The sequence below is a fragment of the Podarcis muralis genome, chromosome 15, assembly GCF_964188315.1.
Source record: "Podarcis muralis chromosome 15, rPodMur119.hap1.1, whole genome shotgun sequence".
Classification (NCBI taxonomy): Eukaryota; Metazoa; Chordata; class Lepidosauria; order Squamata; family Lacertidae; genus Podarcis; species Podarcis muralis.
In genome coordinates, this window is record NC_135669.1 from 27,321,531 (window position 1) to 27,338,091 (window position 16,561).

At 49.0% G+C, this 16,561-nt stretch overlaps 1 protein-coding gene across 1 annotated transcript in view; it reads left to right on the forward strand.

Annotated features, from left to right (window-relative positions):
- The window catches only part of SNX19 (sorting nexin 19), a 41,862-nt gene extending 25,915 nt beyond the window's left edge, over window positions 1–15,947 (forward strand). Inside the window, exons 9-11 of the mRNA XM_028707759.2 lie at window positions 11,690–11,874; window positions 13,842–13,929; window positions 15,311–15,947. Coding sequence (XP_028563592.2) covers window positions 11,690–11,874; window positions 13,842–13,929; window positions 15,311–15,449 — 412 coding nt within the window. The 3' untranslated portion in view covers window positions 15,450–15,947. The remainder of the gene's footprint in view (window positions 1–11,689; window positions 11,875–13,841; window positions 13,930–15,310) is intronic.
- The last annotated feature ends 614 nt before the right edge of the window (window positions 15,948–16,561 follow it).

The window sequence follows — 16,561 nt, forward strand, 5'->3', positions numbered from 1 at the left end:
TGCAACATGAAATTGCCTAATCCTCTTTTGAAGCCTTCCAAGTTGGTGGCCATCACTGCCTCCTGAGGAAGCGAGTTCCATAGTTTAACTCTGCATGGAGAAGAAGTAGACTCATAGAATTTTACAACTGGAAGGGAACCCTGAGAGTCACCTAGTCCAACCCCTTGCAATGCAGGAATCTCAGCTGAAGCATCCAAGACGGATGGGCCATCCAACCTCTGCTTAAAAACCTCCAATGAAGTACAGTGGTACCTCGGGTTAAGTACTTAATTCGTTCTGGAGGTCCCTTCTTAACCTGAAACTGTTCTTAACCTGAAGCACCACTTTAGCTAATGGGGCCTCCTTCTGCCACCGCACCGCCGGAGCACGATTTCTGTTCTTATCCTGAAGCAAAGTTCTTAACCTGAAGCACTATTTCTGGGTTAGCGGAGTCTGTAACCTGAAGCGTATGTGCGGGATTTGAACCCTGGTCTCTCTCCCAGGCCCTACTCTTGACACTTTAACCCAGTGCTTCTGAAACTTTGGAGTCCCCAGCTGTTGCTGGACTACAGCTCCCATCATCCCTGACCACTGGTCCAGCTAGCTAGAGATGATGAGGGTGGTAGTCCAGCAACAGCTGGTAACCCAAGTCTCAGAAGCGCTGCTCTAAGCACTGCCACTGACTGTCTTAAAGGGGAGATATGTGCCCCTTTTTCATCTTTCACTGACATGGAAATTCCCACTTCTATGCACAAGAGGGCACTGCTGACTACCGTTTCCCCTTCCTCCTCCTCTTCCTCCACTGCTGGTTCTAGTTCATAACAAGGAGATGTACCAGTGATGCAGCTCAGAGCATCAGAACTGAGGTGCAACCGGAGACTTTAAAAAAAGGCTGCCAGCCTGTTTTGCCAGCTGACTCTGGGAAGGAGCGAGCAGATGCTTCTCCCCTTCCAGTTCACCCAGTGGTTGGGCTTGGCTTAGTCTTGCTCACTTTGTCTTGGAAGTGGGTCATACCAGCCCTGAGAGCTGCTATTACTGCTTAAGAGATGTTGCTTTGGATCCTACAGGCTTTGTAGGATACAGGAACGCCCCACCCCCCTTTTCTTCTCCTTTTGCATCAATACTGGCTTGAAAAATAAGGATCAGGGCCATTTCCGCCCCAAGCAGCTGCTCTGCATAAGAACGGCAAGCTGGATCAGGCCCATGGCCCTTCTAGTCCAGCATTTTGTCCTCACAGGGGCCACTGAGATGCCTGTAGAATACCTGCAACATGAAATTGCCTAATCCTCTTTTGAAGCCTTCCAAGTTGGTGGCCATCACTGCCTCCTGAGGAAGCGAGTTCCGTAGTTTAACTCTGCATGGAGAAGAAGTAGACTCATAGAATTTTACAGCTGGAAGAGTCATCTAGTCCAACCCCTTGCAATGCAGGAATCTCAGCTGAAGTATCCATGACGGATGGGCCGTTCAGCCTCTGCTTAAAAGCCTCCAATGAAGGAGAGTCCATCACCTCCCAAGGGAGACCATTCCACTGCCTAACACAATTGTCAGAAAGTTCTTCCTGATGTTTAGTTGGAATCTCCTTTCTTGTAACTTGAATCATCTGCCTTGAAATTTTCCGGCATTGGAAGATGAATCCAAACCGAGCTGCTTTTACTCAGCTTCTTTTCAAATCCTGTGAAAGGTTAATTGTGACTCAGTCGCACCCTTGAGTTTGGCAGGAACTGAGTCCAGCTCGTTGAATTCTGGGTCCAGCCCTATCTGCCATGCCACTCAAAGGTTCAGGAACGTTTGTTCCAATTCCGAGACTTTTCCAAAGGCAAACGCGAAAGGGAAAATGATACCAAACACGGCCCACTAACAGAAATAGGGTGTTTCCTCCACCCAAATACACCCGCTATCTTCAAGTTGCAACCTAAAATCCCAAGACTTGGAGAGGCAGCACGTTCCCTGCAGGTGGAAAAGGTTATGCAGATTCATGATCCTAGCCATGCGAACGGTTTTGATTTATGGAGCCCAATTTACTGGCTTTTAATCATTAAGTGCATTGTTAGGGGCAGTGTGCATTGTTACTTTGTCATTTTATAGGGCAATTTTATTAAGACTGCGGACACAGGCTCTGCAGGAACTTGGCAGTGGAGCAAGAACCGTTTGTTCAAGTCCACCACCAATGCTGGGACAGATGCTGCATCCAAAATACAGAATAGCACAGCATTGGAACTGTCAGAAGGGGGAACGAAAAGAATAAGATTAAGGGGGAATAGGGATTGTAGCCACCCCCACCCCCCATTTTTGAACCCTTCCCACACGTACGCTTTATGCATGCCCTCTGTGTGGTGTAGTGGTTAAGAGCGGTGGACTCATAATCTGGGGAACCGGGTTCGCTTCCCCACTCCTCCACATGCAGCTGCTGGGTGACCTTGGGCTAGTCACAACTTCTTCGAAGTCTCTCAGCCCCACTCACCTCACAGAGAGTTTGCTGTGGGGAGGAAGGGAAAGAAGATCATGAGCCACTTTGAGACTCCTTAAGGGGAATGAAAGGCGGGATATCAAATCCAAATCCAAACTCTGCTGGTCTGCCCATAGTTGGGCCCAAGTGTGGCTGGGAGGGGAGAGATGCACTTGAATTGCAGGGGGTTTGACTAGATGCCACTTTGGGTCCCTTCCAACTTGGTGATTTGAAGACTCTCACCCTGAAGCACAGGGACATTGTAGCTGTCAGGACTCAAGCCTGTAGTACAACCTTTCCCAACTGGGTGCCCTCCAGGTATTACTGGACTCACAGCTCCCATCAGCCCCAGCCAGCATGGCCAATAGTCAGGGACAATGGGAGCTGTAGTCCAAAAAGGCCATCAGGTTGGAGAAGGCTGCTGTACCTGGTCTTGAACTCATGGGGATGGGCTACAGCACAGTGGTAGAACATCTGTTTTGCATGCAGAAGGTCCCAGGTTCAGTCCCCAGTAGCAGCTCCAGTTAGGGCTGGAAAAGACTCCCTACCTGAAACCCTGGAGAGCTGTTGTCAGTCCGTGTGGACAATACTGAGCTAAATGGATCAATAGTTTGATCCATTTACTATGTTCCTACAAGGATTTCGCCTGTGTTCCACCATATATTTAAACCCTTGTGATACCACTTTAAACAGTCATGTCTTCCCCCAGAGAATTCTGGGAACCTTAGTTTAAGGGTGCTCAAAGTTGTTAGGAGAACTCTTTCTTCTCACCCCAGAGCTACAATTCCCACTGTGGTTTAACTGTCAATCCCTTCTCCCAGGGAACTCTGGGAACGGTAACTCTTGAGAGGGGAACAGGGGCCTCCTAACAACTCCCAGCACCCTTAACAAACTCAGTCTCCCAGCATTCTTTTGGGAAAGCCCTGACGTCAAACACACACTTGTGAATGTGGCCTTACTGGTGATTCCAGCCTACTCGTTTCTCCAACCAAGGTGCCTTTGCAGAGCTAGGATTGGCACGTATCATTCTGCAGTCAAAGCTGCATCTAGAAGGCTCCGGGATTCTCAGTGGCCCCGGGGTCAGTGGGAGAGGGGTGTAAGTCTTCCTGCTCCACTCCTCCACCCCAGTTTCTCCCCCTCGACCGATTTCCGCCGCTGCCTCGGTTCATTCCCAGCCCCTCTGTAATCCGCCCTTTGGCCGGGCCTTGATGGAGGTCGCTCCCCACAGAGGTGAAGTCACGGCGGACAATGAGGCTCTCAGTCGCCACGACAACCATCAAATTGCCGTAGCTGCTTCTTCACCCTGTCAGATTTCACACCCTGCACTCCTTGCCATGCGGCCGATTGCTCCAGGGGGAGGGGACAGGTGCGAGGGGGAGTCACTATTATTTTTTTAAGCCACCCTGTGTGGCCGGTTTAATTAGCTCCCAACACAGGGACTCCGCAGTGGGGCAGGCTGTTTTGCTGACCCGCTGGTAGATGTCGGATGAGAACAGGAGCAGGAAGCCATTCGCACCAGAATGAGACATTGGAGAGAGAAGGGGGGGCAGTTCCTCCACACTAACGAGTGCAATGACATCACCGCCTTCAGTCATATCATTATTATCACATAATCTTATCATTGATTTAGTTTATAGCCCCCACTGCCTCCCCAGTGGTGGGAGCTGACAAGTATAAGCGAGTGGTGCATATTAGGGCGGGGAGACAAAAGAATATTAATTTTCCACCCAAGCTCATGAGATCGGAGCTGGAGGTGTTGGGCCAGAGTCATAGTAGATAGGGCAATGGTGACGTCGTCTCAAAGGGACAATGGAGTGCACTTCTGGGGGTGAAGCCAAACCACTGCATGAGCAGCACCCAAGAGACCTCCCTGGGGTGCAAGCCAGGGCAATGTGTATGGGGGTCCTGGGCTGCCCAGATGATAAGGCCACCCCCCCCCCTCGACCTCACCAATGTGGTCCAAAGGAAAGCAGAGCAATGCGTTTGGCGCCAGCTTGGCTGCAGGAGTTGCCAGAAGGAGGCGTACGGTCTTACCGACTCCACTCCAGATTTGTGTAGGGTTTGCTCTTCAGCCTTTTCTTCTTTTGAAGATACCCTGCAAGGCAGTGGAGACTTAGGACCAGAGTTTTCCTTCTCCTAGATAGGCTATCCTTGCCAGGTGGACGAGCCCCATCTGCCCCTCACTTCCCTCTACAGCACATGGAGGAACTGCCTTCTTGACCTTTAGGCCCACTATTGATCTCATCCGCTCCCATCAGCCGGAACCCCGTCTTCGCATGCAGGGAAAGTCCCTAACTACCAAGGGCTTGAGACCCATCGGTTACCCTGACCTGGTTTAGCTGGCCAGTCAAAGCCGTTCCCAGGGTGTGGCGATTGTAGCATGCTGACAGCTTCTAGGAGCCACAGATGAGAGCTGAATGTGGAATGGGATCCAAAGTTGGACGAACTGCCCCAAAACTGTCCCCCGCCAGAGATACTCCTCATCCCCTAACACCCCATACATATCCATGGTGCGGCTGCGTTTGGAATACAGTGGTACCTCAGGTTACATATGCTTCAGGTTACATACGCTTCAGGTTACAGACTCCACTAACCTGGAAATAGTACCTCGGGTTAAGAACTTTGCTTCAGGATGAGAACAGAAATCGTGCAGCGGCGGCGAGAGGCCCCATTAGCTAAAGTGGTGCTTCAGGTTAAGAACAGTTTCAGGTTAAGAAGGGACCTCCGGAACAAATTAAGTACTTAACCAAAGGTACCACTGTACTTTGAATTCACTGCTTGCAAAATTGCTTGATTTATTATTTTAGGATTATTATTATTTTTGCAGCATTTCGAAAAGGATATTGTAGAGTTGGAAAAGGTTCAGAAAAAGACAGCCAAAACGCTCAATGGGATGGAGCAACTCCCTATGAAGAAAGGATGCAGCATTTGGGGCTTTTTTTTTTTCTTTTTTCTTTGGTTTAGAGAAAAGGCAAGAAAAAGGCAGCATGGAAGAAGTTTATAGAACTATGAATGTCATGCAGAAAGCAGATGGAGGGAAGGAATATCCCTTTCTCATTACACTAATATATCCAGTGAATCTGAATGTTGGATGATTAATGACAGATAGAATAAAGTCCTTCTTCATGAGGATTCTACAGAACTCCCTCCCACAGGAAGGCAGCGATGGCCACCAACTTGGGTGGCTTTAAAAGAAGATTAAGTACCGTATTTTTCGCCCTGTAGGACGCACTTTTTCCCCTCCCAAAATGAAGGGGAAATGTGTGTGCGTCCTATGGGGCAAATGCAGGCTTTCGCTGAAGCCTGGAGAGCGAGAGGGGTTGGTGCACACCGACCTCTCTCGCTCTCCAGGCTTCAGGAGAGCTGCACCGCCAGCCCCACAAGCTCGGGGGACAGCAGGGAGGCGCAGCGCGCCTTTCCCGCTGTCCCCCGACTTGGTTAGAAGGCTGGCGGAGGGCTTCCCCCTCCTCCAGCCCCGCAAGCTCCCAGCGCGATGCCAAAGCTGCACGCAGCTTCGGCATGGCTCTGGGTCCTGTTCTGGGGGCTGGCGTCGGGGGAAGGCCGAGCTTCCCCCGCCCCAGCCCCGCGCCGGGGGGGGGGGGATAAAAATTTTTCCCTTTATTCCCCCCCCCCCCCAAATCTAGGTGCGTCCTATGGACCGGTGTGTCCTATAGGGCGAAAAATACGGTACTTGGAAGAGAAGAGGGCTATCAGAGGCTCCTAACCACGATGGCTGTGCTCTGTCCTCCACAGCTGGAGGCAGCAATGCTTCCTAATAACCTGTGGTAGAAGCCGCAGGAGGGGAAAGTGTTTATGTGCTCGGATTCCTGCTTGCAGGTTTCCCTTCGGGGCATCTGGTTGACCACTGAGAACAGGATGCTGGACCAGGTGGGCCATTCTCCTGATCCAGTGCAGCTGTTCTTAGAAGCCCAAGGTAATAGACATAGAATTTTAAATTAAAAAACCAACAGCAGCTAAAAACAGTTTAAAATATAGTCAAAACATTCTTAATCAGTGATCTTGGGGTTGCTTGGAAGACTCTTTCAGCTATCAAATGTCCGTGTAAACAGGAGTGTTTTAAAAGTCAGTAATGAGTCAGGAAACTCAGTGAATCCAACCTGTCCTTCAGGAGAGAAGATCTGATAAGGGCTTGTATTATTTACTTCATTTATATCTCCCCTGAAGGAGCCCAGGGCAGCCCTACGAGGTGATACAGGAGCGGCTGTGCCTTGGAGAGCAGCCTTAGCCCTGTGGCTGGATTGTCTCTCTTTCCTTGGGTGGGGTGGAGGAAAGCACAAATTGAAAAGGCTGCCATGGACGCAGCCAAGCCACTAGGTCCCTCTGCAATTCCAAGCACCGCTTGCAGAGTTTGTGTGCCAGAGAAGCTGGCGAAAATAAAAGACTTTGGCAAGTCCCGAGTTCCTCGCATGCTTTTTTATTATTATTACAAAGTGCCACAAGTCTGAAACGCTGCCTGGGGTGCCTCTGAGCCACCCGCCTGGGAGCGTGTCCATGCAGCTGGGCCAGAGCTAGGCTCTTTCCCAAGGCACCTGCTCCCACCACCCCTGTGACTGCCGAGAACAGATGCCTGGGGCAGGTGAGTCAGCCGTCCTTCTGCCAGGGCCATCTGGGGAGCTCAGCATCCTGCTGGGGAGATTGGACTTGGGCTCCATTTACCTGTCTGCCCATCCTCCTTTCAGGTGACTCCTGGTCAGTAGCTGCAGTCATGGAATCATAGAATTGTAGAAAGAAGGGACCCAAAGGACCATCTAGTCCAACTCCTGGCAATGCAGTCTAAGGTCATGTTTCCAACCCACCAAACTATGGTTTGGAGGATCAAGAAACAATCTATATGTTCGTGCCCTCCCCTGCCCTATTCCCTCTCAGTGCTTGAGGTCTGGGAGGAGGGTCTGACCTTACCTTTTGCGATGCCCACCCAGCTACTGTTTTTAAAATGAGAGTAACACGTAGTTTGACAAAAATTGGGATGGAGTCAGGGTGGGGCTTAAGGATTTCATTAACCCCTCCCCCAATGCACCCTTCACACACACACACACACACACACCCCTTTACATTGTGCTCATCTTTACATTTTTTGACTAAACCACAGTTTGCTGTTTAGTCCAAACTGGCAAACCATGGTTTGAGCAATCCTTTAAAAACCAGTTTGGTCCTGGTTTCCAATCCTGGTTTAGATGGATTCCTCAAACCTGCTCTTGAATAGAATGGGGCACACTTCCAAGTAGCTTGGGATCACTTCCTATCCTACAAATCTTTGATTCTCAGATTCTGTGAAACATTCAGGGGACTTAGTTTCCGCCTCCAGACATCAGCCCTCCTTGGGATCAGAGGAAGGCAGAAGGAGGCGAAGCATATTGAAATCTGGCCTTCGGACACCCCACGTTTCGGTTGCTATAGTGCCTCCGAAATGCCTGGCAGGATCTTCCAGCAGCCACAAGCCAAGGACGTCAATGCTCCTTTAAACGAGCCTGGCTCCTGTGCAATGGCAGATGTAACCCATCAGCTATCACGGCCAGGTTCTTTTTTATTACAGAAGCTATAATGTTCTGGGCAAAGAGGGCTTCTCGCCACTAAGTACGAGAGCAGCTGCCTGGCTGCCCTCCTTCCAATTCAGTGCTGTTCCAGTTGTGCTGTGTTATTCACATTGGCAGCTTGGTGGCTTGCGGTGGCCAGAGGTGTGCCTGCTTGCCAGGGGGTGGGGACCATGGTGCCCATTTATGAAACACGAGGGAGAGCTTTACTTAAGACAGACTAGTAGCAGGACACATGAATGGTTCCTTGGGCTTAAGCATTTGCTGTAAGTAACTTCTACAGCTGATTTACAGCTCATGACCCCAAAGCCAGGTCCTCCCCTTCCCTTGAGGGAGCACCAATTGACCCACTTCCATTGGCCAGCTCAGAAGCAAGAGAAATAAGAGAGATAATAAATGGGGAGGGTGTGGTGGAATTAGTCCATGGATGCAGGACAAAAAAGAGCCCACTGGATTAAAAGTCCAGCACACGCACATTTTTCATTGTGCCCTTTCACCGCTGATAAAACAGGCAGCTAAGTTTAAAGAAAATGTGGTTAAACTACCCTTTGACTAATGCATTCCTATTGTTCAGGAAAGGGTTTTATTTTTATAAAAAATGCAAGCAGAAAAGGAAAGCCCTGCACCATCACCCTCCATTGACCTTGGAATAGAGTTGTTAACCTCCAGCCCTTTAGATGCTGCTGGAATACATCTCCCATCATTTCCGATTATAGGCCATGTTTGCCAGGACTGATGGGAGTTGGAGTCTGACAACATCTGGAGGATCACAGTGTAGCCACCTTCCCCAGTATAAAGTGATTTGAGTGTTTGCATTCGTAGTGTGCAGGGTGCTATGTGATTGGCCTTTATTCCACCCTGCCTTCTATAAATGAAACGCCAGAGCCATCCAGCGACTCAATGGCTGGCTGGGTTTTGAACAACAGCCTTCCCAGGCAGACCCAGTAACTCCTTAGTAAAGTTGCACAAAGTGTCCTGCAAGACCTTTGAACTGAATTCAGTGCATTGGCCTTTGGTTTGTTCAAAGCTCATCCTAAGAATCTTTCCCAGGGGGGGGGGGGGAGAGAGAGAGCAATGAGCTTGTAATTGTTTATCTATTTGAAGAAGCCTCAGTAACCATAAAGCAGCAAAAAAACAACAACAGCCCCTCAATTAAAATGCAACATCAAGTTTCAACTTTGGCTGAAATAAGAGGATAAAGAGAGGCCCTGCTAAAAATACATATTTCTTATCAGGAAGTCACTCGAAGCCATTTTAGTGGCTTTCAAGCACTTTTCCAAAATATGTAAGCGTGCTTTGACAGGCCTCTTCTGGCAGCATTTTTGGTTAGGCAGGGGGGTCACAAACAAGAAGGCTTTGCTGCATTCCCCAGTCCTCACATGCGTCCTTATCTTGTTTGCTCAATGTGGAGAGAAGGAATGTTAAGCAGAGCATGTTGTGCTGATCTTAACAGGGGCTGGACTCTTGAGCAAGTTTCTTATTCGTTTGTCTATTTTCTACTATTTTGAATTAGGAACATACACTGAGTCAGTCTAGCTCAGTGTTGCCTACACTGGCTGGCAGCAGCTCTCTCCAGGGTTTCAGGCAGGGAGCCTGCCCCCTGCCCCACCTGGAGACGCTGCTGTGGATTGAGGCTGGGACCTTCTGCATTCAAAGCAGGTGCTCTGCTGCTGAACTAGGGCTGTTCCTCCCACATTCTGAGATATACTGCCTTGGACCACTGAGGCTCCCTCTGTCTCCAGATGTTCACTGCCTTAAGGGGAAGCTGGGCCTGGGCTTGAGACGTTTGCTCCTTCTACCAGACACATCTGGGAGCCTGCTGCACTCCTCTCCCATCCCTCCGGGGTCAGGAAGGATCACAGCTCTGCTAAACAAACACTTCATCAAACTGTCCTCCGGCCAGGGGTACAGAACACATTGTTCACGGTTTATACCGTTGTAAACTTTTACAGGGTAGGCGCGGAGAACATTTCCAGTAAAATACCAAGCCACTCTCTTCTATTCTTGGCCGGCCCTTAAGAAGGGCTCTTGAGTGCTTTGTAGCCGCTGATTTACTGGCGATTTCGGTTTTTTGTTCTCTTCCTCGCACACTATTTAGCAACTTGCTCGACGTAGATCAGTCTGGTCCACAGCGGTGACTGGATCCCAAGTTTTCCAGCATAAGAGGAAAGGCAGGAATTGTAGCAAGCTGGGACTATTGCAGCACTGGCAGATGACTGAGAGGAGATGTTGCAGAGGTGAAACGACTACCTTTGCAGAAACCGGGGTAATCTCCATAAAGGATTAGGGTAGCCCTTCTGAGCTTTATTTATCTCTCTTTTTGTGGATTCCTTGAGAATTGCTGGCGAGCGCTGGTGAATGCTTAATAAACTTCCTTTTCCAGAACCCTCAGTGTGGTGTAGTGGTTAGAGTGTTGAACTAGGACCTGGGAGAGATCAGGGTTCAAATCCCCACTTGGGCCATGAAGCACACTGGGTGTGATGTTGGGCGCTGGTCACACTGCCTCTCAGCCTCTCCTATCTCAACGGGGTGGTTGTGGGAATTAATTTCTGGTCTATGACTGTAATAAATCCATTCGTTCATTCATTCGTTGCAGTGATTAAATGAGGGGGAAGGGGAGCCATGTACATCACTGTTTGGCCAAAAAAATTGTCAGTCCATCTGCTGGTGATGATAATGGGATGTGGAAGGTGGGGAGATATAGGAGCCTCCTTTTTCTGTGAGTCTTGTGTTTCCTGTTGCTGTCCTCTCAGTGTTGGCTCCAGTAGGGACTACCTCCTTGCCTTGTGGACTTTGGCTCTCCGCCCAGTCCACACCACTGTCCAGAAGAAGAGGTGAAAGCAGGTGGAGGCTTCTGCAACTCCATGCTCAGCGCTTGGACATGTCATCATAAGAAGAGTTCTGTTGGAACAGGCCAACGGCCCATCTTGTCCAGCATCCTGTTCTCACAGTGGCCAACCAGATTCCCTGTGGGAAACCCACAAGCAGAACCCAAGTGCAAGAGCTCTCCCCTCCTGTAGCTTCTGGCAGCTGCTGATTCAGAAGCCCTGCTGCCTCCAGCTGTGGAAGCAGAGCATAGCCAACATAGCTAGTAGCCATGAAGGCAGCAACAGCAAATATGGGCCACAGACACAAGGGGTCTGCGGTTGGCACCCTGCCAAGGTGTGGCCCCCAGCAGTTGCCTAACAACACCAAATGCTTGGCACTGGCCCTGCCTCCCATCACCGTGAGCTCTGGCCTTAAAGCAGCTCTCCCTTTAGCAACGGGCTCATCCTCCGTCCGTGTCTGTTTCAAATGCAGAAGCCATGACGGCATGCACAAGTTATGCGTCTCCAAATGGGAAGCCGACACCCCTTGCCTTTGCTATCTCCATCTCTTTTTTTATACTGTCTGGCTCAAAGCTGCTCTGGTCCGGCACGGTCCGTTTCTCTTTTGAAGTGCAGGTCATGCCTCAGTCATGGGTTGGCTATCTTTTTATATTCACAATCGAGATATCTTTGCACAAAATCCTGGCGCAGAAATCCTTTCTCAAGCACCCCGGATGAAAAAACTCCTGTGTTTGGGTCGGTCGGTGTCTTTATTTTTAGCCCGTTTGCTGTCTGTGTGGTGTTCCTATTGTGAAGCATCAGGTTTTTAAAATAGCAGCAAAAGCACCAGCATAGTAAACTTGCTCCCCAATCTCTTCTTTTCTTCCTTTTTTTCTTGGTTACAGGTGGCTGGAGGTTCAGGTGGACAATCTGACCTGCACTCAGCGCTGGGTACAGTACCTTAGGTTGCTCCAGGAATCAATATGGCCTGGCGGGGTCTTGCCTGCAGCCCCCAAACCACTCAGAACAGAGGAACAGAAGGCTGCAGCAGAAAGGCAGGCCTTACAGATTCTCATGGGGATTCTGCCTGGTGAGTGAGCTGATTTCCCCCCAACCCTCCTTGCGGGTGAAACAAGAGTCTTAAGAGTCTGGGTCAAGATGATCAAGGGTCTGGAAACCAAGCCTTATAGGAACAGTTGAGGGGAGCTGGGTATGTTTGGCCTGGAGAAGAGGAGACTGAGAGGTGATGTGATAGCCATCTTCAGATATCTGAAGGGCTTCCACATGGAAGTTGGAGCAAGCTTGTTTCCTGCTGCTCCCATGAACCAATGGATTCGAGTTACAAGAAAGGAGTTGATAAGAGCCATTCAATAATGGAACAGACTCCATAGGAAGTTGCTGGACTCTCCTTCATTGGAGGATTTTCAACAGAGCTTGGGTGGCCACCTGTTGGGGATTCTTAAGCTGTGATTCCAGCCTTGCAGTGGGCTGGACCACATGAACCTTGCGGTCCCTTCCAGTTCTGTGATTCTATAATGAACTGGTGCTGCAAGCATGGTGGTGTAGAACTCCCAAGCCCATCTTAAGCTAGGTTTTCCTTTGCTTTATGTATTGAGCACGATGGAATAGGTCTGTTGGATCAGAGGTACTGGGTGGATACCAGTTTTCACCTGGCCATCATAGGTGGGTCCAGTTTTTACCTAGTTGCATCAGAGGGAGAGTTGAGACAGCAAGGCTGTCTTCACCAACCTGGCTAAGTCTCATGCCCTAGGGGTTCTGTCTTTGTCAGAATTGCCTCTTTCAGCAGCCATTCCATCTGGCTGCATTCGAGGGAGGGGCAAGACAACGAAAAGGTAAAAAAGGTAAAGGAACCCTGGATGGTTCAGTCAAAGGTGACTATGGGGTGCAGCACTCGTCTCGCTTTTCAGGCTAAGGGAGCTGGCGTTTGTCCACAGACAGCTTTCCAAGGCCAGCATGACTAAACCACTTCTGGTGCAATGGGACATGTGACGAGTGCCATTGCACACGGAAACACTGTTTACCTTCCCGCCACTGTGGTACCTATTATCTACTCGCACTGGCGTGCTTTTGAATTGCTAGTTTGGCAGGAGCTGGGACAGAGCAACGAGAGCTCACCCCGTCACGCAGATTCGAACCACCAACCTTCCGATCAGCAAGCCCAAGAGACTCAGTGGTTTAGACCACAGCGCCACCCGCTCCCTAGTGCAAGACAACAAAGCCCCTCATGTCAGACAAGACCAATTGCCATTTGGCTTCTGACTTCTCAGAACTTCCTCTTCCAACGACCATTTCACATGGTCATCGCTTAACTTCACTATGCAACAGCGTGAAAGAGTTGAATTTATCTGAATTTGCTTTCCCCCAACCCTGTTCGTTTCTTCCACCTCAATATCATATATTTTTGATGGCAAGTCACCTTTAGTAGAACCATGACCTTTACAACCCTGATCTGATCTTTGATCTAGGGACATTAGACAGTGCTTCATCCAACCCCAACTGGGTCCCTCCAGGTATTTTGAACTAAACTTGCATCATCCCTGACCATTGGCCATATTGTCTGGGGCTGATGGGAAATGTAATCCAAAGCAGAAAGCCAATGGTGGTGTAACAGGACCTGGAAGCCAGTGTAGGATCTGGAAAAGACCAGGGTTCAAATCTCCCCACTCAACCATGTAGCTCAGGGGGTGACCTTCCACCTGTCACTGCCTCCCAACCTAACGTCACAGGGTTGTTGATGTGGGGATTAAATGAGGAGGAAGAGAACTGTGTATGCCACCTTGGGCTCCTTGGAGGAAAAGCTGGGATATAAATGCAATAAATCAGCAGTAGAACATCTGGAAGGTATCTGGATGGAGAAAGCTGGTATAGTCACTCAAGAGGCATTTGTCTCCTGGTGATGTTTATTCAGTTCTAAACATATTTTTGGTATCCAAAGAATTAATTCTCGCTGCATACTCCTCCATGTATTGCACCTTGTATTGTACTGCAAGATCCACATTGTACTTGGGAATTCATGCCAACCTCTGATGTCAACAGAATTAATCCTGGAAATCCTTGGGACCAGTAAATGTCGAGAGAGTTGGAGCCTAGTCCTGGAGTCCATGCAACATCCTATCATAAACAGGTAACCTTGGCAACATGGCATCATTGCAGATGAATAAAGACATGTGTACAGTGGGTAGCTTAAGAAAAACCAAAAACCTTGCATCAAATTGCCCAGGGATCATATGGAATGCTTTGCTTTAGCAATACTCTGAGATGCGCCAAGCTGACCCCTGGTGCGTCTTAGGTGCTGGTGGGGGGACAATCAGATTAATCTAACAAAAGAACAAAAGAAGAGCCTGTTGGATCAAGCCAGTGGCCCATCTAATCCTGCATCCTCTTATCACAGGGGCCAGTCTGTTGGCCCTGTGAGAAACCCTCAAACAGGACATAAGTGCAACAGAATATTTGAGAGAGAAAAGGAACATGTGTGAGTGCCTTTTTGCTATGTATTGTGGGCACTAAACTTAGCTATCCTCCACGCTCTGGATCATCCATAGCTGCCATGGGTATACTTTGTGGTGTAGTGGTTAAGAGCGGTAGGCTCGTAATCTGGTGAACTGGGTTCGAGTCTCCGCTCCCCCACATGCAGCTGCTGGGTGACCTTGGGCTAGTCACACTTCTCTGAAGTCTCTCAGCCCCACTCACCTCACAGAGTGTTTGTTGTGGGGGAGGAAGGGAAAGGAGAATGTTAGCTGCTTTGAGACTCCTTCGGGTAGTGATAAAGCGGGACATCAAATCCAAACTCTTCTTCTTCTGTATTGTTGCAATAGCTGAGCATCTCATGTTTTCCCCAAAACAAAAACAAAAGCTGCAATTTATAGTGTTCTGCCAAGTTGATTTGCAGATCAGACCAAGGGAGCTGGCAATATCATCTCTCTCCTAGGAAGGAGCTAGTTCTGTTTGAGGTGGGAACTGGTTTCTTCTTTATAAGTCCTGGGGGAGATGGGAAGGGGGTTCCTTTCTCCACAAGACCTCACCTTATGGACAGCACTTCTCCATGGCTCCTCTGTATGCACTGCTGTGCTTGGCAGCTCATTGACAGGACGTACAGATAGGAAGAAGGGGGAAATAGCCCTTCTAGGTCTTACTTTAGGGCAAAGAAGGACTTGACCATTGGCCCATTGGCCCACCTAGCTCAGTACTGTCTACACTGATTGACAGCAGCCCTCCAGGGTTCCAAGCAAGTGTTTTTCTTAGCAGTCCTACCAGGAGATGCCAAAGATTGAACCGAGGACATTTTGCAGGCGACATGTGTGCTCTCGAGCTCAGTGGTGGCCATTCCCCAAACCAGCCGATTCAACAGTATCCCTCACTAGGGCACAAGTCATCCAGTATGTCTCCCTCTTCATTGTAGTCTGTATTGAGCTCAGGCTGTCGCCTTTTCACCAGCACAGGCCTTCATGCGTGGAATATCCCTTAGGCTTTCCAAGCCCCCTTAAAGTCCTGTGTTTTTCTTTCAGGCACATGGTTTACTGCCTCGCAGACATCCTCCTGGAATTTTTGATCCCCGATTCTCAAGTGGATGAATCCAAAGCAACATCCGCCATAGGCACTCCTGCCTGTGGAGTGACTGAGAGAGCGGGCCCTTCAACTCACTAACTCAGAATGGCTTTGCTAGCAGTGGAGGAGAAGAGTGTGTGTGTGTGTGTGTAGAGGTGAATCCCTAGGCATCAGTTCTTGGCATTTCATTTCTGTTGGACTGAGTCATGGGCCTCTGCTGATGAAGGTGCACAAGACTGGCTGCTGAAACTAAGATGAGTGGTCCAAAGGTGTTTACTTGTACTGTAAAAATAGTGTCCATTCCATAACTCAGGAGAGCTCAGGAGCAGCTCTTGATTAGAAGGTATCCTCTTCTTATAGAGGTGAATAAGCTTGAGAATAGGACAAGACCTCACTGGCATTCCTGGATAGATGTGATTTCACTTCTTGCATGTTGTTTTTTTAAGCTACGTTCAAGCTAGTAAGCTTCGACACTCCCAAGACTACATGCAGATATATGGGCATTCCATTTCATGATCTCTCCCCATTTTCCTTTACACAACATTATGCTCAAGAGTCGGAAATCAAATGTTTAGTAAATAAAATAAAATAAAACTATCCTTTATTTGGTGTCTATTGTCCTTGAGATTCATGTTGTCTCTTAAAGCACAAAACTACCCAAGGAAAAGTTATTTTTCTGTCCAGAATGGTTGGAATCAACTTGAATCAGTGGTTTCTGCCAGGCGGTTTGCAAAACTCAGGGAGAAGCTGGAACATGGGTAGGCAAACTAAGGCCCGGGGGCCGGATGTGGCCCAGTCGCCTTCTCAATCCGGCCCACAGACGGTCCGGGAATCAGCGCGTTTTTACATGAGTAGAATGTGTGCTTTTATTTAAAATGCATCTCTGAGTTATTTGTGGGGCATAGGAATTTGTTCATTTTCTCTTTTTTTCAAAATATAGTCCAGCCCCCCACAAGGTCTGAGGGACAGTGGACCGGCCCCCTGCTGAAAAAGTTTGCTGACCCCTGAGCTAGAACCTTAGCAAAATCCTTGACTCCGTCACTGGCTTGCTTGAAACAAGATGATGCCATTCCTTTCGTAGCTAATTGGGGTGGTTCTTCCTACTTTCCTATGAAGGTCTGCTGCAAGGCTGGGATCAAAGCTGTTGTAGTTTTATTTATACCCCGCCCATCTGTCTGGGTTTCCCCAGCCACTCTGGGGTGCTAGTGGGT